Source organism: Bos taurus, chromosome 4 (assembly GCF_002263795.3).
Source record: "Bos taurus isolate L1 Dominette 01449 registration number 42190680 breed Hereford chromosome 4, ARS-UCD2.0, whole genome shotgun sequence".
In the NCBI taxonomy this organism is placed as follows: Eukaryota; Metazoa; Chordata; class Mammalia; order Artiodactyla; family Bovidae; genus Bos; species Bos taurus.
Window position 1 is genome coordinate 19,093,309 of NC_037331.1, and position 25,238 is coordinate 19,118,546.

Below are 25,238 nucleotides of genomic sequence, written 5' to 3' on the forward strand. Positions count from 1 at the left end.
ATATGAGAGATAATATGAAGTTTGTGGTACATCAAGCACCATTTAGGTAAAAAAACAAAAACTGTTTAGGAGTCATGACTATTGTAATTAACCAGGGAAGTACTGTTTATTATAAGCCACAATAAGGATTGATGTCCTACTCTAAAATGTGAAGGATTATGCTACCCTTCTTTTCATTATTTCAGTTCTGGATACATTTTTCCAGAAGATAGTAGAATTATAAATGTTAAATAGATCAGCTACCTTGTATAGCTCTAGACTGGCTCAATTGTGAATGGAACTCGCTTGTTTATCTCTAAACTATTCAGATTGCTCAGTAGCCTTAATTTATGTATGTGTATGCCTATTATTTTCCTTTTACTAGTACTTACTTTGCATTTATGGTTGTATGAATTTGTGTTTTAACCAAATTCATACAAAATTAAATCATAGGTTTTTGTTTGTATGTTTTACATGATCATGGTCTTTTAGATATATTTAAATGCTCAGTACAAAGGTAGCTTGAAAATATTTACTAATTAATAGTTCCTAGACTCAATAGTTCTGATTTCTGTATAGTGAAAACTCATATTTTAATGTGTTTTTTGTAAAAAAATTCTAAAGAACTGTAAAATTTTCCCCTTCTGTAATGCTTTCCAGTAGACCTAAACTTGTCGTAAAGAGTTATGTCATTGCATACACTATGAAATGGTGAAAACATTTTTATAAAATGATTTCAGTTCTGTGTTTTGACTTTAATATCATTCTTCTAAACCGTTAATTTTCAGAATTATTCTCTGCTTCCTTTACCTTTTTCTTTTGTAACTTTATAAATGTGAGTTTAAAAAGTAAACTCTAATCATACGTCTTTTTTTTTTTTAGGTTGTTATGGAGTTGATGGAGAGAGTGACTCTATTATGAGTTCAGCTTCTGAAAACTCCACTGAACCTTGGTTTTGTGATGCCTGTAAATGTGGTGTTTCCCCTAGCTGTGAACTGTGTCCCAATCAGGATGGAATTTTCAAGGAGACAGATGCTGGAAGGTTGATGTCATAATTCTTTTGTGTTAATATATCTGCTTTATAATGCATATGCTTCTATTTTTGTATTTATGATTTTCTGAGTTAGACATTTTCATTTGATTGCTTCTTTGTGTCTTTTTGACATAGAGTAAGTGGACAGGAGGCTACATATCAAGGCAAAGAGGAAGAAAGATCATTTACTCAGTATCTGCATTTGCCTTTATAGCCTATAATGCCATTTAATCTTAGGAATGACTGTATGATCAGAGAGATGGTAAAGTTGCCTATTTTATAGGTAGAAGCTGAGGCTCAGATCTTTACATAATTTTGAACAAGTTCATAGTTAAATTTGAACTCAGATCTGTTTGACTTCAAGAGTATATTAGTAAATAGAACCTATACAATGATTATAAAAGGGGATATTTAACTTAAAGAAGTACTAAGCTATAATAAACAGTAACCATAAAGATATAAAAGAACTCTGAAGAATAATACTGTAGAGCTGAGAGTGAGTTTCCAGGGAAAGACAAACTTGGAAGGGAGACACCTTCCCCAAGACTATGGTTCAGGCCTTGTTAGAGAAAGTGTAGTTTGAGCCTGCTGGATGGCAGGGAAGTTGGCTGGTTGGCCTGGGCCAGTACCTGGCCTGTTCTTGGCAAGTGGGTAACTGGGCAGTGGTTTGAAGCCAGAAGTGTGTGGTGTCTAGGTTGAGAGGGCCACAAAAAAGTGATCTTCAGGCCGGGTCTGCAGGGTCACTGAGGGCAGAGCACTGGTGGGTGTCCTTTTCCCATCCTGAAGAGAAGCCCCTTCCTCTTACCGTGCCTTCTGCCACTCTACTGAGACAGAGCCGAGGATCGTGTAGATGGGAAGTGCTGTTGGGATTCTGTTCATTATTTCAAAGCAGATATTGAAGAGTGGATTTGCGCTGAGAGGCACTAAAATGATAACTGGTCCAGAGAACTATGTTCTTTTCACTAGATTCACACTCATTTTTAGTATCACATTTGAACAGTTGTCATTGTTACAGTGTTGGCATCTTTCTTGTTTTTCCCCAGGAGACTACCAGTTGGGATGGGCGACTAATATAAGATTAGTTCCTAACCTTTTATGTATTATATATCACTACTTACCCTCTTCCCCCATGTAAGAGGGGGTACTCAATTTTTTATTTTACCACATATGGATATTTCAGTATTTTACTAAATGTTTAATATTTTAATAAGAACAGTGAAATAACCTAGACAAATTATCATGATCATTTTTCATATTTAAAATTTTGAAATGATAGGATGCATTATATGCCAAAAAATGGTTTTTTTTAAACTTAATAAATTTTATTTTAGTAAAGTAAAAGCTATTTTTTTCATTTTTGCCTTAATTGGTGGGTAGGCCCTTGAAAAGTGTTGCCATACAGTTGGGATAGCACAGAGTCTATCATGGAATCTTGGAGACTGTATATTGAGGGTATCTAGGAGAAATGACTACCTTGTATATTGATGTCTAGGAAAATGACCAAAAAGTTTACTTCTTGTCTCTCATTGCTTATCCTCAAAATAAACATTTAACACATTATTTGATGTATTGAATTGAGTCTGTGGTTTGTGTCATAGACAATGCCATTATTTTATGCCTGGACTCACTTTGACCTAGAATTAGGAAATTTACTACAACATTAAAAGTGTGTGCTTTCAAGTTAGACTGCCTATATTTGTATTCTGGTTTTTTCTTACTGTGATTTTAGGCAAGTAATTTAACCATTTTATGCCTCAGTTTCCTAGCACTTTTGAGAGGATTAAATGAGATGATGAAACTGCTGCACTGAATATGCCAGCAAATTTGGGAAACTCAGCAGTGGCCACAGGACTGGAAAAGGACAGTTTTCATTCCAATCCCAAAGAAAGGCAATGCCAAAGAATGCTCAAACTACTGCACAATTGCACTCATCTCACACGCTAGTAAAGTAAAGCTCAAGATTCTCCAAGCCAGGCTTCAACAGTACGTGAACTGTGAACTTCCAGATGTTCAAGCTGGTTTTAGAAAAGGCAGAGGAACCAGAGATCAAATTGCCAACACCCATTGATTATCGAAAAAGCAAGAGAGTTCCAGAAAATCATCTATTTCTGCTTTACTGACTACGTCAAAACCTTTGACTGTGTGGATCACAACAAACTGTAGAGAATTCTTCCTGAGATGGGAATACCAGACCACCTGACTTGTCTCTTGAGAAATCTGTGTGCAGGTCAGGAAGCAACAGTTAGAACTGGAAATGGAACAACAGTCTAGTTCCAAATAGGGAAAGGAGTACATCAAGGCTGTATATTGTCACCCTGCTTATTTAACTTATATGCAGAGTACATCATGAGAAATTCTGGGCTGGATGAAGCACAAACTGGAATCAAGATTGCCAGGAGAAATAGCAGTTAGCTCAGATATGCAGATGACACCACCCATATGACAGAAAGCGAAGAAGAACTAAAGAGTCTCTTGATGAAAGAGTGAAAAAGCTGGCTTAAAACTCAGCATTCAGAAAACTAAGATCATGGCATCTGGTCCCATCACTTCATGGCAGATAGATGGGGAAACAGTGGAAACAGTGACAGGCTTTATTTTTTTAGGCTCCAAATTCACTGCAAATGGTGACTGCAGCCATGAAATTAAAAGACGCTTGCTCCTTGGAAGAAAAGTTGTGACCAACCTAGATAGCATATTAAAAAGCAGAGACGTTACTTTGCCAACAAAGGTCCATCTAGTCAAAGCTATGGTTTTTTCAGTAGTCATGTATGATTGTGAGAGTTGAACTATAAAGAAAACTGAGCGCTGACGAATTGATGCTTTTGAATTGTGGTGTTGGAGAAGACTCTTGAGAGTCCCTTGGACTGCAAGGAGATCCAACCAGTCCATCCTAAAGGAAATCAGTCCTGAATACTCATTGGCAGGACTGATGCTGAAGCTGAAACTCTTAATACTTTGGCCACCTGATGCAAAGAACTGACTCATGTGAAACGACCCTGTAGCTGGAAAGATAGAAGGCAGGAGGCGCAGGGGACGACAGGATGAGATGGTCAGATGGCATCACTGACTCAATAGACATGAGTTGAGTAGGCTCTGGGAGTTGGTGATGGATAGGGAAGCCTGGTGTGTTGCAGTCCATGGGGTCGCAAAGAGTCGGACATGACTGAGTCACTGAACTGAACTGAAATGAGATGATTTCTGTAAACAGTGTAGTTTCTGAAACTTAAGTGTGTAATAAATATCTCCTTAGTTCCTCTGCTGCTGCTACGTCTACTGCTAGTGCTTTTTTGATACTATTCCATTTATTTAAGGTAATCTTAGAAAAGAAACTGCATAAATCCTTTCTTAATAACTTTTCGGTCCTGCAATTTGAAATTTATGGTAATAAATGGTTGTGAAAAAGTACGGCAGCTTTGAGAAACACAATTTCCTTTTAGGGAAGAGCATTTATTTTACCTTTTCTCTTGTCAATAATTTGAAATTTCTATTGAGAAACTATAAAGTAGCTCTGTTACTACACTAATATGTAATATATACTAATACACAATCCACAAACTAACTTGTAAAATTGTCTCTGATTGAAGAAAAGGGAGGCTTCTTTAACCATTGAGTTTTACTCAGATATATTTATATTGACACCTCCCTTGTTGGTGTAGCCTGGAAAATTTTTTATGCTCTTTGAATATTTTATTTGTGTTGATGCCCATACTTACCTATAGAGTACTGTGGGAATTACAGGTCTTGATACAGTTTGAAGGATGTAATACTAGCTTGAATCAAGAGCAAAAAAGCCATGAAGATTTGACAAGGTATTTAGTACTCTAGCTTCAAATGGAAAACAGATGAAAAGAAAGAACTATGTATGGAAAGAATGAAAAATTTTTGAAATTTTCTTCTATTATATAGGCCATTTAGACTGCTTTCCCTTCTGTGTCTGATGGGAGCCACATATACTACAATAGAAAATTATGCAGTTTAATGTGAGAAGACCATCAATACATTCTTATCATTGAATTTTTTTTTTTTTTTTTCTTAAAGAGAGTATTTTATCCTGCCTTCAGTTCAGTTCAGTTCTGTCGCTCAGTCGTGTCCGACTCTTTGCGACCCCATGAATTGCAGCACGCCATGCCTCCCTGTCCGTCACCAACTCCCGGAGTTCACCCAGACTCATGTCCATCGAGTCAGTGATGCCATCCAGCCATCTCATCCTCCCTTCTCCTCCTGCCCCCAATCCCTCCCAGCATCCTGCCTTAGTGGTATTATAAACCTGAATATAGGAAATATTACACATACTTTAATAGCATATCACACCTTATGCTGCAAGCATTTCACATACTTCTTTGTCACTTCCCCACTGCCTGCCTGGTGCTGTGTTCTTCAGTTCATTTCAGTCGCTCAGTAATTAATTACTGAATGAATAAATGCAGGAATGAAAATAACTCCTGAAATGAGTTTTTTTAATGTGTTATAAAGACACCGCAAGTACAAAGCATTTCAAAATCAAGTTTGATCGATGAATGTAGTTCTTATTTGAAATGAGTTTTTGTGAAGTATTTTTCTGCTTAGTTTGCTTTATTAAAATATGTAAATTTAAAAGAATGTATTAATAGCTTCTGTGCTAGAATGACAATTCTGACTCTTGTTTTTTTGGTGGTCCTATGGGATGCTTGTTTTTTGTTCCCTTTCCTGATCAACATCTGCCTTCAAAGCTCCAAGAAAAATGAATGATAAAGTAACAAGGAAGTTTATTCCTTTTTGATTTCTCAATTTGTCTTAATTACAAGGTTCTAAAGTACATTTAGTTAAACAAACGAACAAAAATCTATATACAACAGATATTAAAAAGGACCAAAATTATCTCAGCTGTTTGGTATGTATTTTAATAAAGACTCAAGTTGGCATCCTCATAAGTGTGGTTGTGGAAAATGATACACTTTTGTGCCAGTCACACTGAAATGGCAGTTTCAATCTGTAGTACTTGTGTGACTAGTTCTAAAAGGTTTTAAGAAGGTCAGTATGAAGCAAGCAGTCAGCTGTTGGGTTTATCAAAGATAAACTCCTACAGAGTACAGCGGCATTTAATACATCAGTGGAGCATGAAAAAACTGCACAAATTAAATTGAGAAAGCAGCTGCTGGTTGAAGATGTGTATCTTTATATTGAACTCTACAGGATGCATTTGGGAAGTTGGATTAAAACATTTTATCAAGAAAATCTCAAAACTTTGAATTTTCTTCCCAGTAAAAAAGGATAAATTTTAAAGATTTGTGACTATTTTCCCCAGTACCTCTATAAAATGATTCTTAGTCTTATTTCTTTAAGACTCATAGTGCTTCACAAAACAGAACCAGGTAGCAATCATAGCCTCTCAAGCTATGATAAAGTAAAATTTGTTGTTAATATTTTCACAAGGTTAAGAGATATTTGCCATCTCATTTTTACCTTGTTTCTTGCAGAGATGAGGGAGATCTGTTTACATTTCAAAATCTAGTGGTCCTGTATTTTGCATGGTTGTAAGCAAACAGAGTTCCTGGTATATTTTATAGAGGTTCAGAACAGTTTTTAAAAAATGTAATTAGAATCAATTCCTACTTTTTTTTTTAGTACACTGAAACTATGAACATTTTGTTGTTGCTGTTGTTTAGTGTTGTAAAATCATCCAGACTTTAAAAATTATTTATTTGTGGGGCACATACATAGTACATAGGTTGTATGGTGATCTGATGAGCTGAATGAACTGTGACTTCCTTATATTATCACAGCTCTTCTGTCCAGTCTCCTATCAATCAGTTTCAACCTAGAAAGAAAGAAAGTTAAGATGCACACCAAGAATTTTTTTTTTTAAATATGTCCTTAAGGATTATCCAATAGCTTTTAGAAAAAAGTAGCAGGAAAGATCAATGTTATATAATTTATGCAGAGTAACTAACGTCACAGTTCTTAAATTAGGATCCTTAATTGTCAGAGTGCTTAAAATATTGTGCATACCTTTCCATGCACATGAAAATGTTTTGTTTCATTTGAATAGTGGTTTTGTGCAAATATTTAAGAATAACAGATAAGTGCAAAGTGCGGTGAATATTAAGTGAAAGGCAATTATAGTTGTTATCTCTCAGCTTTGGCTAAGCTGCTGGAAAAGTAGTGCTTATTGCAGTCCCCTTTTCTGTAATTAAATGATATAATTATATAAGTGTTTAATATTCTTTAGTTGTATGTCTGAGGTTTTGAGACCTGGCCATAAAATTCTTGCAGTAGTTATTTGATATGGCAGATATATTTTATGTTTATTTTCCACGTGGGCATTTTATCAGAAGGTTTGATAACAAAATCATATCTTTTCTCCTTATAGATGGGTTCACATCGTTTGTGCCCTGTACGTTCCTGGTGTAGCCTTTGGAGATATTGACAAGTTACGACCAGTAACACTAACAGAAATGAACTATTCCAAATATGGTGCCAAGGTGAGACAAACTGTTTTTGGTTGTCTAAGAGAAAGTTTTACTTGTTAGTTTATATGGCTTTTTGCTAATATCATTATTAACTACAGAAATGCTTATTACTAATTATGCTATTGCTTGTGTGCGTGCTTAGTCAGTCTGTTGTGTCTGACTGTTTGTAACCTGTTTGGGCTGTAGCTTGTCAAGTTTCTCTGTCCATGGAATTTTCCAGGAAAGAATACTGGAATGAGTTGCCATTTCCTTCTCCATGGGATCTCCCGACCCAGAGATTGAACCCAGGGTCTCCAGAATTGCAGGCAGATTCTTTACTGTCTGAGCCACCAGGGAAGCCCAATTATGCTATTGGAGAGTACTAAATCATTTATAATTGACAGTAATTTTCCCAGAAAGCCAGTAATATATAAATTCTTCCATGTGTTTGTAATTTAGTTTAACCTGTGGGGAAAAATGATAGTTGATATCACTGTTGTTTCCCTGGTATTTGGCACACTGCTTAGTGTATAGTGAATTCTCAGATTAAATCCTTATTTTTAACCAGTTGGACTGAATACGAGCTTAATTTCTAACTTTACTTTTGAAATGAAATTTATGAAATTATGAAAAGAGTACATGAAAAACCCATTATTTTCTCAGATTTCAAGGACTGATTTTATGCCTACATAACCTGCCCTAGCAGATGAGTCTCCGTAGGTTATAAATTGGTTTTTCACTATGACTTTTAGATTATGAGTGATAAGATTACACACTTATTAATTTAAACTTAAGTATATAATTACTGCAGACATCTTTAGAATGGTAGAACTAATTAGGCACTGATACATATTCTCTTTCCATTACTGTCTGTTGGGCATTTGGGAAGGGAGTCTCTTGGAGAGCATTAGTAACATATTAAAGGTAAGGTGAAAAACTTAGATATTGTTGGAAGATTCTGATTTTAAACTTTGATAGTTTCTGCTATTGTATCCAGAATATCCTCCTTGGACTTTAACAATCACTCCAGTAATCTTTTGCTTTGGTTTGGGTATGCAGCTCCCCTCTCCAGAATTAGCTAAATCTTCTAGGCCCTAGTATTGAATTTACTTTCCTCAGGTAACTGTACACTGTCTTGTTGCTTCTCTAATGCCTTTATAGTAAATAAATACTGATTTGTCTACATTTTCTAGTTGAGTAGAAGCAATACAGATTACCTAGTCCACCAGTTTTGGAAATGGAAGTTCCTACTTTTTGATAGCAGCTTCCATCAAGCATAAAAGGAACTGACTTCCATCATTTTCAATAGGCATATGTTGTTACCATAAATATAAATCTCAGAGCAATTAAAAAAAACCAGTAAGCAGATACTGCTTCATAAAACTGAGGCTAGCAGTGACCTCTGGATTAAAAACGAGTCATTAAATGTATAATTATCTGCTGATTTTTTTTTATTATCACCTGCTTTTGTGTTGAAGTATTACTAGGAAAAGGAGTAAAAAAATTATGTACTGTCTAGCTCATCTGCAAAATCAAACCCAATGTTGTGAGTTTTATCTTAGACAGCTCTCTAGACCACATTGTCTATCCATTTCCTAATCCTGATTACTTTCTTCCTTATGTTCTCAGTTGCTTCGTTCCCTAGCTTTGTAAATGATTCAGGCAATTGAGGAAGATTCTATTTTCTTTGTTGATTGTTCTATAGTCTTTTAAGACTTCAGTGTCAGACATTTTTTCTTTGTGTTCTCTCAAAAGTCCCTTACCCAATTTCAGTTGGGTTTTTTGGTTTCATGTTTATATTACTACTTGTTGATATTTTATACCATATATATACTACTGTTAATAAAAAGACCTTTAACTAGGCAGCAGAATGTCAGGAGTTGGCAGTATTTTCACACCGGTGCCCAGAACACAGTTCTTGGGTAACAGTGCTAATATATCAGTTTGGTACTGTCTAGCCAGTAGGTACTAACTGTTACAGTATTACAATGATCTTTTTAGCATCTATTGAAACTTTTTCATTTTTCTTTTTAAATGTTTCCCTCATATTTAATTTATATAGACTGCATTTATTAAGCAGTTCTTCCTTAACTGTCTGCTGACAGTCTTTCATAATTTAGCAAGTTTTTTTGTGAAGATTCATATTTATAGAGTATATTTTGATAGTAGGTTTTTCTTTTTCTTTTCTTCCTCTCTGTGGTTTAGTTAAAGTATTAAAAAAATAAATCAGGGTGCTGGAATTTGGGGTAATTTCAACAGTTTATACCTTTAGTTTTACAGTTTTTCCTTTTATATACAGGAAGAATATAAATAATTGGTTATATTGTGTATTATTATTAATTTCACAAAATTGTTTACTTAAGATTGCTTCTGCTTCTCTTAAATATATTTTTAAAATGCATTGTTTCTTTGATTTCAATGTCTAGATCTTTTGGTGAATTTTCTCTGGCTTCTTATTCGTTTTCTTTAATTTTTTCATATAGTATATTGTTGAAATAAGTGTAGTTTAATGGTTAAGAGCATGGTCTTTAAGATTATCTGGTTAAAGACTGCACTAACCTCAGTTTTCTCATGTGTAAGATGAGAATGACTGTAGTACTTCTTCCACATATTATTATGAAATAGTGTCAGATGACACTATAAATAATTATATATATTAATTCATGTAACGTGCTTAGAATAGTGCGTAGTGCATGGTAAGCCCTCAACTACTTATTGTTATAATCATCATTATATAAGTGGAATTTTGGTTTTGTAGAACTCTATAGAGAATTACTTTTTTTCTTATAAATATTTGGCTTACCTAAGGTTTTTGTTTATATTGATACACTATTGGTACTCTTGGTTCACTATTTGTATTTTGTAGAAGCTTTGTATGAGAATACAGTTTCTGTTCTGGGAATGTTTTCCCTCTGAGACTTTTCCTGTTATTCCACTGTAGGAGTGTAGCTTCTGTGAAGACCCTCGTTTTGCTCGAACTGGAGTTTGCATTAGCTGTGATGCAGGGATGTGCAGAGCCTATTTCCATGTGACCTGTGCGCAGAGGGAAGGTCTGCTCTCAGAGGCGGCAGCAGAAGAGGTAGGTTTATTTATATCCATGGTTGGTGACTATGTTCATAAGGCTTATCATGACTCCATTGTATTCTCTAACAGGTGTGCATCTTAAAATAAGTTTGTGAGTTTATTCTTTAAGTGTTTGTCTAGATCACTGGTCTGAAACTTTGAGCAAGCAATATATATGAATTTTTTCAGTCTTAAATCCAGCCATACCTTTGGAAAACATGTTACAAATTTTATAATGAAATCTGACAGATAAAATGAAACATAATTCAAGGTGTTTTAAAGGATTATAATGTCTGCGTATCTTGTATAAGAATCTAAAATTATATTTTAGTAATAACCTTGCTGTGTTTCTCTTTAAGTAAAATCACTACCCTGTCTTCAGTACCTGCATTTCTATTTCTTTACAATTGTTTCTAATTCTAAAATTTTCCTACTAGAAATTTAAGCAATCAGTTGTTTTCAAAGTACATTTTTGGAACTCTTCAGTATTCTCTCAAGGTCTGTGAGGTTAAAACTGTCTTCATAATAGTATGAAAATAATACGTACTTTTTTTGCTCTTAATTTTCTCACAAGTAATAGTGGAGATTTCCAGAGATTATATAGCATATAACAATATAAGCATTTGAATGTGGAAGCAGTTTTGAAAATCCAGCTGTCTTCTTTAAATCTAGATATTAAGAGACTTGCAAAAATGTAAAACAGTGTCACTCTTCTCACTAAAAATTTTTATGTATGTAAATCTTAGTATTTTTCATTAAAGTGTTATTTTTATTAACATGTACTGGGCTTATTGTTATTTTAAAATAAATGAATATTTTTAAAATTTCTCAATTTTAAATTCTAATATGGTAACTAACTCACATAAACTCTGCAGGTCTTCAAAACCTTTTACTACTATAAGGGATCCTGAGACCAAGTTTTGTTTTCTTTTTTTTTTTTTAAGCTTTTTATATAAGTAGGTAATTGAGTGTTCTATAATTCTTACTTTATATTTGGAATAGATTTATGGAATATCTAAGCCTCTGTTGTTATGCTACTTTATTGGGTGAATTTTCAGTGTCATGTAAAAATATATTTTTTATGTTGGGCTTTCATCTTACTCCATTTTATTTCATAGGCAAGAAACAAGTGAAAAAGATAATCTCAGGAAGAAAAATTTTTGAGCCAATTTTAAGGGACATATTTTACCAATGAATTGATCCTATTGAGATTATAATTTGGGCACATGTATCTGGTTTTGTGCCAGTCTCTGATTATGATGAGTTGTATTTTGATTAATTGAAGAAGCGTACTAAAGGGACATTGTGCATTTTCACAGCTATTTGGTAGACCTATATAGAGGAGCAGTTGTATAATGGGGTCATGTAGATTACTCACTGGTCATAGCAAACACCCTCCTCCAATGACACAAGAGACGACTCTACACATGGACATCAAATGGCCAGAACCAAAATCAGATTGGTTCTGATTATATTCTTTGTAACCAAAGATGGAGAAGCTCTTTGCAGTCAGCAAAAAGAAGACTGGGAGCTGATAGTGGCTCAGATCATGAATAAGTGGCTCCTTATTGCAAAATTCTGACTTAAATTGAACAAAGTAGGGAAAACCACTAGGCCATTCAGATATGACCTTTAGGTCAAATCCCTTACTATTATACAGTGGAAGTGACAAATAGATTCAAGGGATTAGATATGATACACAGATCTAATCTGGAAAGCTATGGATGAACAATCATGACATTGTATAGGAGGCAGTGATCAAAACTATCCCCAAGAAAGAGAAATGCAGAAAAGCAAAATAGTTGTCTGAGGAGTCCTTACAAATACCTGAGAAAAGAAGAGAAGCAAAAGGCAAGGGAGAAAAGGAAAGATATATCCATCTGAATGAAGAGTTCCAAAGAATAGCAAGGAGAGATAAGAAAGCCTTCCTCAGTGATCAATGCAAAGAAATACAGGAAAACAATAGAATGGGAAAGACTAGAGATCTCTTCAAGAAAATTAGAGATACCAAGGGAACATTTCATGCAAAGATGGGTATAATAAAGGACAGAAATGGTATGGACCTAGCAGAAGCAAAAGATAGAGATGGCAAAAGTACACAGAAGAACTATACAAAAAAGATCTTCATCACCCAGATAACTACAATGGTGTGATCATTTACCTAGAACCAGACGTCTTGGAGTGTGAAGACAAGTGGGCCTTAGGAAGCATCACTATGAACAAAGCTAGTGTAGGTGATGGAATTTCAGTTGAGCTCTTTCAAATCCTAAAAGATGATGGTGTGCAAGTGCTGCACTCAGTATGCCAGCAAATATGGAAAACTCAGCAGTAGCCACAGGACTGGAAAAGGTCAGTTTTCATTCCAGTCCCAAAGAAGGGCAATGCCGCAGAATCTTCAAACTACTACACATTTGCACTCATTTCACATGTTAGCAAAGGAATTCTCAAAATTCTCCAAGCCAAGCTTCAGCAGTACGTGAACTGAGAACTTCCAGATGTTTAAGCTGGATTTAGAAAAGGCAGAGGAACCAGAAATTCAATTGCCAACATCTGTTCGATCATAGAAAAAGCAAGAGAATTCCAGAAAAACATCTACTTCTGCTTCTTTGACTACCCCAAAGCCTTTGACTGTGTGGAAAATACTTCAAGAGGTGGGAATACCAGACCATTTTACCTGCCTCCTGCAAAACCTGTATGCAGGTCAAGAAGCAACAGTTAGAATTGGACATGGAACTACAGACTGGTTGAAAATTGGGAAAGGAGTACGTCAAATCTGTATAGTGTCACCCTGCTTATTTAACTTATATGAAGAGTATATCATGCAAAATGCCGGGCTGGCTGAAGCACAAGCTAGAATCAAGATTGCCGTGAGAAATATCAATAACCTCAGACACGCAGATTGTATCACCCTATGGCAGAAAGTGAAGAGGAACTAAAGAGCCTCTTGATGAAAGTGAAAGAGGAGAGTGAAAAAGCTTGCCTAAAACTCAACATTCAAACAACTAAGATCATGGCATCCCGTCCCGTCACTTTATGACGAATAGTTGGGGAAACAATGGCAACAGTGACAGACTTTATTTTCTTGGTCTCCAAAATCACTGCAATGGTGACTGCAGCCGTAAAATTAAAAGATGCCTGGTCCTTGGAAGAAAAGCTATGACCAACCTAGACAGCTTATTAAAAAACAGAGACATTACTTTGCCAACAAGGCAAAGCTGTGGTTTTTCAAGTGGTCATGTATGGATTTGAGAGTTGGACCATAAAGAAAGGTGAGCACCGAAGAATTGATGCTTTTGAACTGTGATGTTGGAGAACATTCTTGAGAGTCCCTTGGACTGCAAGGGGATCAAACCAGTCAATCCTAAAGGAAATCAGTCCTAAATATTCATTGGAAGGACTGATGCTAAAGCTCCAATACTTTGGCCACCTGATGCGAAGAGCCCACTCATTAGAAAAGACTCTGATGCTGGGAAAGATCAAAGGCAGGAGGAGAAGGGAATGACAGAAGACAAAATGGTGGATGGCATCACTGACTCAATGGACGTGAGTTTGAGCAAGCTCTGGGAGATGGTAGAGGACAGGGAAGCCTGGCATGTTGCAGTCCATGGGGTCACAAGAGTTGGACATGAATGAGCGACTGAACAACAACAAATCACTCAAGATGGTTGGCAGAAATCCAGAGAGATAAAAGAAGTAAGACTCAGCAGATCAGATAAATCTCAGTGAATATCTGCATCAGGGAATCTGTAGGTTAAGGTTATGACTTTACTTCTGGAAACTTTGAACTTCGTAGGCAGGATGGTTTTTTTGTAGCCATTTCTTTTAGAACTTGAGAGGACTTTTCCTTCTATACTGTGATAGTTTGGGTCTCTTTGTATAGTGCCATCCATCATTATTTTTGGTAGACAGTCGCTAAGAGTCAGACATGACTGAGCGACTTCACTTTCCCTTTTCACTTTCATGCATTGGAGAAGGAAATGGCAACTCACTCCAGTGTTCTTGCCTGGAGAATCCCAGGGATGGGGCAGCCTGGTGGGCTGCCGTCTATGGGGTCACACAGAGTCGGACATGACTGAAACGACTTAGCAGCAGCAGCAGCAGCCATTTAATTAATGAAAATGTGTGAAGCAGCCATGTATGGGACGGTGGGTATAATGGGGTCCATAGTGATTTAGAGATTGCATCTCCACATAAAGGCATTCAAATTAAAACAAAATACAGTATTACACTGAATAAATAGTTTACAGTTTGTGGTCTGAATATCTATATATCTGTGAGCTAATCTGGGGAAATTTACAGAGAAAGTTAGATGAATCATGATGTGGAAACAGGTTTTTTTCCTTGCCTTGCTCCCTCCTTTGATTGATTAGGTAGGAATTCTGGATTTTGGAATAATGAAGTGTGATTTTTCTCTCCCCATCTTGTTAAATGAACTCTTCTTTGGGGAAATGATTTAAAGCATATTTGCATGTATTTGTGGTTTCTTATTGTAAACAGTTATATAGTTGAAAAATCAACTATATAAAGAATATATAAAGAAACCATATAAAGAATTTTGAATAGGGTTTTAAAATACAAGACTTGGCTTGAATCAATATCAATGAAGTTTGCTCTTGTCAGTAAACGTCTTGTTAAAATGAACTTCTTGGCTACTTCTCCTGGTTGTACTTGTGTAGATTAAGATTTATGTAATGCATATTTGATGAAAAAATAAATTTTAAATCAAAATAGATGTGCTGTTTGTGGGTATGCCTTGTCTTCTGTTTCAGTTTTATGACATTAGAGAAAGCACTTTTTTTTTTTGTCTTTTTTAAAGACTGTTTTATTAAGTTGGATATCTTACTTCTTGATGGGTGTTTTATACAGGCAGTCAAAGAAAGGTTGAAAAAGAGAGTGAGTACTTTGGTTTCATCCAGTGACATCATAACCCTAGCATACTTTTTATGTCTTTTTATAGCCGTCTGCCATAGTACTTTATCCTATTAGTGACATCTATTCTATTGCTTTTGACCCATTTTGTGAAAATTCTAGATTATTTAGAATATTTAACCATGTTATGACCCTGCTTGCTCAGACGGTAAAGCATCTGCCTACAATGAGGGAGACCTAGGTTTGATCCCTGGGTCGGGAAGATCCCCTGGAGAAGTCAGTGGCACCCCACTCCAGTACTCTTGCCTGGAAAATCCCATGGACGGAGGAGCCTGGTAGGCTACAGTCCATGGGGTCGCAAAGAGTTGGACACAACTGAGTGACTTCACTTCACTTCATGACAAAATATATCTTATTGTTAAAACCACACTATAAAACAGGCCCAGTTATGCTGATTGCGACTTATGTTTCATATCATATAGTTAGCCTTAAGATTCCTTATCTTTCACTTAAACCATCTGGTAGTTTCTTCTATGATAAAGTATGATTTTGGTACTGTGAACATTGTTATAATCTGTTACCATGTAAAAAATTCTCTTTGAAATAATGTGGAATTATGTATCAATTTTTTTTCCTACAACCTTTGATTTAATGGATTGAAATCATTCATGAATTAAATTTCAAAGGCTCAAATTAGATATTTGGCACTGAACTGATGCCTTAATATTGCTAGAAGAACCAGGATTGGTAAGAATAGCTCTTATTGGATAAAATATTTTTAAATGAATTAATGAAGAAGTTACATTCCTTAAAAGTAGGTATTTTGTATGAGATCTTCAGTAATATTTTTATATGGCTGTTTTAGGCATTATTTTAAAAATTATTCTGGATGAATTCTGACAGTTACTCAGATCACTTTCTCTCACACTCCATACCTAATCTATTAGCATATCCTGTCTTCAAAGTGTATCTAGGACATGTTCAATGTTATCTTGCTAAGTTCATTGCTGTGCCCTAGTCCAAGTCTTTTTTTGTCAACTGGGTTAATAACCTCCCAGCTCTTTCTGGCCTTGTCTTGCTAGAGCAGAGGGTGGCAATTTTTTCTTTTTACTATAAAGAGCCAGATAGTAAATATTTTAGGCTTTGTGGGCCTATGGCTTGTGTGTAACTATTTAACTTTGCCACTGATTATGAAAAATCCATAGACAATATATAAACAAATGAACATGGCTGTGTTCAAATAAAACTGTATTTCCAAAAACAGGCAGTGCCAGATTTGGCTTTTAGGTCCTGCTTTGGTGTCAAGCCTTTTCATAGAGAACAGAGGACATTTTCAGTTGTGGCTAGTATTATCCCATTAAAATCTAAGTCGGATCTGGTCACTCCTTTGCTTAAAACCCTTCAGTGGCTTTCCATCTGATTCAAACTAGAGGCCAGTTTCTCTGCTGGTCTATAAGGGTCTGTGTGATCTGGCTTCACATTACCTCTCTGAGTTTATCATTTCCCCTCGTTCAGCCTCATTGGCTCACTTGTTGCTCCTTGAATGGATGGCCGGGTGAGCTCCTGCTCTGGGCCTCTGTATTTGTTTCCTTGCATGGGCTGCCTTTCCCCCACATGGCTCATTCCCTCACTTTTTTTTCTGGTCCTCATTCTATATCTACTGCTCACTGTGGCTTCTCTTGGTCGCCCTGTCTAATGTTGCAATCCTCCCACTCCCATAACAGTTTCTATTCTCTTTTCTGCTGCTTTCTTCCCTTTTTAACTAACCTAACCACTGTCCAGTATAGCTCTAGTAGTTTTCTGGTAGCATCTTTAGGAATTTCTAGGTATAGCACCGATATCATATGCAAACAGTGACAGTTTTACTTCTTTTCCAATTTGAATTCCTTTTCTTTTTCTTCTGTGATTGCTGTGTCGAAGACTTCCAAAATAACTATGTTGGATAAAAGTGGTACAAGTTGCCATCCTTATCTTGTTCCTGATCTTATAGAAAAATGCTTTCAGCTTTTCACCCTTGATTATGATGTTAACTGTGGATTTATCGTAAATGGCCTTTTTTTATGTTGAGGAATGTTCCTTCTGTGTCCACTTTCTGAAGAGAAATCATAAATAGATGTTGAATTATGTCAGAAGATTTTTCTGCATCTATAAAGATGATCATATGGTTTTTATTTTTCAATTTGTTATTATGGTATATCACATTGATTGGCATATGGATGCTGAAAAATCTTTGCATCCCTGGAATAAGTCCCACTTGATAATATGTATGATTCTTTTTATTTTGTTTATTGTCTGTCACTTTCATTAGGACATAGATTCATGAGGACAGGGATTTTTTGTTATTATTTTTCACTGTGTTCTCAATGATTAGAATACAAGTTGAGGGACCAATCCCTTTTATCATTCACCTTGTATGTGATCAGCTGTTTAGCATTAAAGGTCTTTTTTTTTTTTTTTCTGTTAAGATTTCATTAAAAAAAAATTCATAAAAAAAAGGTCAGTTTTTATTCCAATCCCAAAGAAAGGCAATGTCAAAGAATGCTCAAACTACCGCACAATTGCACTCATCTCACACGCTAGTAAAGTAATGCTCAAAATTCTCCAAGCCAGGCTTCAGCAATACATGAACTGTGAACTTCCAGCTGTTCAAGCTGGTTTTAGAAAAGGCCGAGGAACCAGAGACCAAATTGCCAACATCTGCTGGATCATCGGAAAAGCAAGAGAATTCCAGAAAAATATCTATTTCTGCTTTATTGACTATGCCAAAGCCTTTGACTGTGTGGATCACAATAAACTGTGGAAAATTCTGAAAGAGATAGGAATCCAGACCACCTGACCTGCCTCTTGAGAAATTTGTATGCAGGTCAGGAAGCAACAGTTAGAACTGGACAGGGAACAACAGACTGGTTCCAAATAGGAAAAGGAGTTCGTCAAGGCTGTATATTGTCACCCTGCCTATTTAACTTATATGCAGAGTACATCATGAGAAACGCTGGGCTGGAAGAAGCACAAGCTGGAATCAGGATTGCCAGGAGAAGTATCAGTAACCTCAGATACGCAGATGACACCACCCTTATGGCAGAAAGTGAAGAGGAACTAAAAAGCCTCTTGATGAAGGTGAAAGAGGAGAGTGAAAAAGTTGGCTTAAAACTCAACATTCAGAAAACGAAGATCATGGCATCTGGTCCCATCACTTCATGGGAAATAGACGGAGAAACAGTGGACAGAGTGTCAGACTTTATTTTTTGGGGCTCCAAAATCACTGCAGATGGTGATTGCAGCCATGAAATTAAAAGACACTTACTCCTTGGAAGGAAAGTTATGACCAACCTAGATCAGATCAGTCGCTCAGTCGTGTCCGACTCTTTGCAACCCCATGAATCGCAGCATGCCAGGCCTCCCTGTCCATCACCAACTCCCGGAGTTCACTCAGACTCACGTCCATTGAGTCAGTGATGCCATCCAGCCGTCTCATCCTCTGTCATCCCCTTCTCCTCCTGCCCCCAATCCCTCCCAGCATCAGAGTCTTTTCCAATGAGTCAACTCTTCGCATGAGGTGGCCAAAGTACTGGAGTTTCAGCTTCAGCATCATTCCTTCCAAAGAAATCCCAGGGCTGATCTCCTTCAGAATGGACTGGTTGGATCTCCTTGCAGTCCAAGGGACTCGCAAGAGTCTTCTCCAGCACCACAGTTCAAAAGCATCAATTCTTCGGCGCTCAGCCTTCTTCACAGTCCAACTCTCACATCCCTACATGACCACAGGAAAAACCATAGCCTTGACTAGATGGACCTTTGTTGGCAAAGTAACGTCTCTGCTTTTGAATATGCTCTCTAGGTTGGTCATAACTTTCCTTCCAAGGAGTGAGCATCTTTTAATTTCATGGCTGCAGTCAGCAGAGACATTACTTTGCCAACAAAGGTCTGTCTAGTCAAGGCTCTGGTTTTTCCAGTGGTCATGTATGGATGTGAGAGTTGGACTGTGAAGAAGGCTGAGCGCCGAAGAATTGATGCTTTTGAGCTGTGGTGTTGGAGAAGAGAGTCCCTTGGACTGCAAGGAGATCCAACCAGTCCAATCTGAAGGAGTGGGGTGCCACATTGCCTTCTCCCATTTTGTGTATAGTGAATTGCAATTTGGTTTCCCATTTATTTTTATTTGATTTCCTATTTATCTACAGGCATTGTCTGAGGGTATTTCCTTGGTACCTTTTCTTGTGGTATTAGAATAACTATTCATACATGTGTCTCTGTCTCTTTGGTTTGCATAAGTTGCTCACTACTTCGTCCAGCTTGGTTACTTGTTAGCAGATAGATCATTTTCACTTTGGTACTTCTCTAAGAATCATTTAACTTTTTTTTGAAGTATGACTGACTGTAAGAAATATAATTTACTTGTAATTTATACAGATTATCAACTGCTCCAAACATTTACATGAGCCATATTATTAGATGTTTATGTTCTTGGATAAAATTATTTTGATTCTTAACTATTATTCATTTAGTTGATGTGTACTTTTTATACTTTCGTTGGTGTTGAAAGCCTTATTGATTTTTTTTTTGTTTGTTTAAACTGAGAATGTTGATGAGCCTGTTTCTCAGTACATTATGTAGTGTTCTTTCTCTTAATTCTTAATAGTAGGTTTAGCTGTGTGTTTGCTTATTAACTGGTTTCTGATATTGTGAATTATGTTACTGATTGCAATAACTTCTTTAATTTTCTGGCAATTTCAGAGCCACATGTGGAGTCTACTACCAATGTGCATGTGACTTTTATGATAAGTATTTTGTTTGTTCAACTTTTTGATGATGTACCTTATCTAGGCTTTTGGAAGCAAGTAATAGAATACTTAGCTGTGGTAGCCATGTGTTAACTATCTCATGACAGGAGACCTAAACAATAGTAGTTCTGGGGTTGTTTCAGAAGCTCAATGATTAAGTCTTATTTTATTCTTCTATTCTACCAACATCAATATGCTTTTCTTTTTGGTTCCTAACCTTGTTGTCTCATGGTCTCAATATTGCTGGAATAGCTCTAAATAAGCACTGTGTTCTTTCATTATATAATTCAAAACAGAGGAGGAGGGGAGAGGGTTCTCTTATCATTAGGACTGAAAAATTTTCTCATATGTTCACTCCAGTAGATTGTCCCATTATCTCATGTGTCAAAATAGTCATTATGGCTATTGTTAGCAGTGTGATAAGATGAATTGGTGAAACCTGACATTTTCAGTTTCTGTCAAAGAAAATGAATTTTACAAAAAGGGAATATGTTGGAAGGGAATGGCTTGGGGAGTTAGCAGCTAACAAACAGTTTGCTACAACCAGCCTAAGAAGTTGGCAGTTTATTTCCTTTCACTGTAGCTCAGCCATATACTTAGATCAAATGAAGTAGTGTTTTTATCAGGTATTAAAAGAAGGAAAAGAAGAATCAGTTATTTTGAATAAAAGAAAGAAACAAATGAAAATGTCACCGTTTCCATTTTTCCCTTCCTTGCTTCACAGTAGAATTCTGATGTTCTGGCCTTTCTTTTCCCTGGGTTTGATCTGTTACCTGATCTTTGCTTTTTAAGAGTGTCATCCCCTTTCCTTCCAGCCTGCCTCATCATAGTGGAATTGGCTTCTCAGTAGTCCTTCCTTTTCAAGACTTTTTTCTGATTGTTTTTTTTTGACATTAATATTGGCTTTAGTTTTATAATCTTACACAGAGAACTTTAAGGAATATTCTGTATGTCTGGGTTTCATCTTATTTTTTTCTACTTCGTTTTCCCTTTGTTTCATTATTCACTCTCACCTTCTAAACACACACACACTACAATCCTTACTTAGTTTTTAAAATTAATAATTAAAGCTTAATTAAATTATCTTACGCTTTGCATATTTTAATAAGCCACCTCAAATCTTTTTTGAATAAATAAAAAATAACCTGTAGGATAAAAACACACCAGTTCTGTTTTTATTTTTTATTTATTTTTTTTTACCAGTTCTGTTTTTAATAAAGAGTTTATATCATTATTTTTCAGTTAACTTTGTGAGTTTTGTGTCAGTGTCTAAATTTGATGTCTACCATAAGACTGTATTTTTATCTGCTTATAAACCGCAGTTAAAAATAATGAATTTGGGATGGTGTGACTATATGTAAGGAAATAATAAAATATAATAAATGCAAATGGATAATTTCTATGTGCAGAGCTGATTATTAGGACTTTTCCTATATAAACAGATATTGCATAAGTTGAACTTTAGGCTGCCAAATAAATTAACATAGGTTTTCTTTTCGTTTTAACAGATATGGTTAAAAAATGAAAAGTAGAATTGAATACTTTAAAGTATTATATAATCATTAAATCATATGTATTTTCCTGCCAGAAAGAAATATTAATGTCAGATTTTAATGAGCTTAATGTAAATAGTTAATACCTAATGTTTTTGTAGAATCTGATGCCAAAGGATAATTTTACTTTCATAAAGTGTTATTTTTCTGTTAGCTAGATTAGTATTAATTTTTTATATAAAAGATATAGATAAGGATAATATTTTAATGATGGGTAAAGAAACTGCTTTATTTTTTTAATAAATATAATTTACATAAAATTCTTACTAGATTGGTTTTAGACCACCATATTTTGTATATAATATGTATGAGTTTTAAGAATTGATAAAATACTTAAGTCATAAAAGTGAAAAGTGAACAAGTGATAAATGCTAAAAATGGGGGAAAAAGAGACCTTTAAAAATGAGATCAAATTGAATACAGATTCTTAGAATAAGATCTCAATAAAGTTAAGTTGGTTACTTTCAGTTTTTATAGGAGAGGGTACTAAACAGCTGTACGTATGGTTTTGTTTATGGTTCAGAAAATATGTACATTGTGAAATTTTTCTTTTTTGGTATCTAGACGCGAGTCATTTGTTCATTAGTGTATTAGTGTAGTGTTAGTTGCTCAGTTGTGTCCAACTCTTTGCGACCCCATGGACCATGGCCCACAGTCTCCTCCATCTATGGAATTCTTCAGGCAAGAACACTGCAGTGGGTTACCATTTCCTTCTCAAGCATTTGGGCATTGAATTTGCATGAAAAGTTTTCATCTGTAAAAGGTTCTGGAAATTTCAAGTACTAGATTCAAGAAATTAAGAAATCTTGCTTAGATTTATTGTTTTTATCCTTTGGTCTTCATCTTCTGGGAGTTTCAGACTTGAATACAAGACTCCTTAAAAAGTAAACTAAAACTGTGTGTTAAATAGTTAATCATATAGTGTTTGCAAAGGCATCACAGTTGAGGGCTGAATTATATAACTCAGCAAGCATTTGTGGAACGTGACTGTCAGGAGTAAGTCTTTATTAAATTCATGTTCTAAAACTGAGTTGTTTTGTTAGGAGTGACCTAAACTTTGTTTACAAACAGTGAAATTTATATTCAAACATAACTTCATAGTACTCAGTTCACATCAGTCAGTCATGATTGAGGGCCTATTCATATGTGCAACAGACACTATAAACTCTAGGTTTGGGGGTGGAGGAGTTTGTCAGGGAGCATAAAAATAGCTTTAAGTCACGTGGATGGGGTTAGATAGTAAACACAATGAAATGTTAAAGAGTCTTACAAGACAACATTAAAAGATGTCACAGGTGCCTCTGATGGACAAGAAGTGCTGTAAATACAGAAATAAGAAGATTCCCTAGAAGAATCAGAAACTTCAGTGGACCTTCTTGGCCTATATATCTCTTGCTGCTGCTGCTGCTGCTGCTAAGTCGCTTCAGTAGTGTCTGACTCTGTGTGACCCCAGAGACAGCAGCCCACCAGGCTCCCTGTCCCTTTGAACTATTTAAGGATTACAGATTAATGCTTTTTACTGTCATTCATTCAGCATATTTATTCAACAGGTATATTGAGCTACTGTGTATTAGGCTTTGCTGTGGAGCCTATAGAGATTAACATTGAACAAAATAAACTGTTCTTAAGGTAGCTTACATTTGAGTGGCAGGTTGGGAGAGGACAGATAGTGAAAAAGTTTACCAGAAAATACCAATACTTTTGAGACAAACGAGTAATCACTTCTCTGTCTCCCAGACTTAAGGGTTTATCCTCAACTCACTGCTATATTGTGATACGTATTATGAAGAAATACAAAGCAGGATAAAGTATGTACGGACTAAGGGAAGTAGGACAGTACTGTTTTATATGGGGAGATCAGAGGTGGGCTCTCTAAGAAGGCGACATTTTGTGGAAAAAATGTAAGGAAAATGGTAGGGAGCTTATGTTTATTTGAGAGGAGAGCGTTACAGGCAGGGGGAACAGAATATAGAGGCTCTGAGGTAGAAACATGCTTGGTTTGAGGACCAAGAAGAACTGGTATGGCTGATACAGAGGTGGGGGCTGGTGTGTGGTAAGAGGAGAGGAAGGAGGTCATAGAGGCAGCTACATCATGTAGGGACTGGAAGAACATGAGAATGACTTTGGATTTACACTCTTGAGTGAGATGGAAAGCCATCAGATTTGCATAGAGAACATGTGAGTCAACTGATGTTTAGAAGGACCACCCTGATGGTTGTGTTCAGTATAAACTATAGAGAGGCGAAGGTGAAAGTAGAGAGAACAAATAAAATGGTTTAAGGTTTTAAGGATAGAGGTAATAAGAAATGACAGATTTTGTAGATATCTGTTGAGAGATTGTTGAGTAAACAGAGAGAGAGAGAGGAAAAGGGTGATTTCTCTTTAGCCTGAACTTCTAGTTCAGTCGCTCAGTCATGTCTGACTCTGACACCAGAGAATGCAGCACACCATGCTTCCCTGTCCGTCACCAACTCCCGGAGCTTGCTCAAACTCGTGTCCATCGAGTCGATGATACAATCCAACCATCTCATCTTCTGTCATCCCCTTTTTCTCCTGCTTTCAATCTTTCCCAGCATCAGAGTCTTTTCCAGTGAGTCAGTTCTTCGCGTCAGGTGGCCACAGTATTGGAGCTTCAACTTCAGCATCAGTCCTTCCAATGAATAATCAGGACTGGTTTCCTTTAGGTTTGACTGGTTTGATCTCCTTGCTGTCCAAGGGACTCTCAAAAGTCTTTGCCAACACCACAGTTCAAAAGCATCAATTCTTTGTTGCTCAGCTTTCTTTATAGTCCAACTCTCACATCCGTACATGACTACTGGAAAAACAATAGCTTTGACTAGACGGACCTTTGTCAGTAAAGTACCCTCTGCTTTTTAATATGCTGTCTAGGTTGGTCATAGCTTTCCTTCCAAGAAGCAAGCATCTTTTAATTTCATGGCTGCAGTCACCATCTGCAGTGATTTTGGAGCCCAAGAATATAAAGTCTGTCACTATTTTCATTGTTTTCCCATCTATTTGCCACAAAGTGATGGGACAGGATGCCATGATGATTTTCAAATGTTGAGTTTTAAGTCAGCTTTTTCACTTTCCTCTTTCACTTTCATCAGGAGGCTCTTGTGGAGCTTCTAGTAGAGTGGAGTTATGGTTTACTGAGGTAGAAAAGATTTATTGAAAGATTATTAAATCTGCAGGAAGAGCAGATTTATTGCAGGAGAGAAGGAAATTGAGGACAGTTTTGGACATGTTGAGTTCAAAACGCCTATTAGGCCTGTAAGTGGAGACATCAGGTAGGTAGGTGACTATCAGAATCTGAAGTTTAGGGAAGTAATCAAGGCTAAAGATACAGATTTGGGAGTGTCAGGGTATAGATAGTATTTATGGTGAGATGACTAGGTGAAATTACTTAGAGTATAAGAGGAGAAGGAGATGGGAAGAGTTCTGATGACAGTCATAGGGCTACCTCGGCATTCAACAATCCCAAATTGAAATTTGGGAAAGTAAGGCGAAATCTACCAAGGAGTCTGAGGCAGAGTTATTA

At 36.2% G+C, this 25,238-nt stretch overlaps 1 protein-coding gene across 11 annotated transcripts in view; it reads left to right on the plus strand.

The window, feature by feature from the left end:
- PHF14 (PHD finger protein 14) overlaps positions 1-25,238 on the plus strand; it is a 199,081-nt gene that overhangs the window by 27,650 nt on the left and 146,193 nt on the right. For all 11 annotated transcript variants that reach the window (XR_009494172.1, XR_009494171.1, XR_234227.5 and 8 more), the window contains exons 5-7: positions 862-1,021; positions 7,362-7,473; positions 10,382-10,519. Coding sequence is in view for 6 of the 11 variants with exons in the window: in XM_003585942.6 (XP_003585990.1) it covers positions 862-1,021; positions 7,362-7,473; positions 10,382-10,519 (410 nt within the window). In the remaining 5 variants the exon portion in view is untranslated. The remainder of the gene's footprint in view (positions 1-861; positions 1,022-7,361; positions 7,474-10,381; positions 10,520-25,238) is intronic.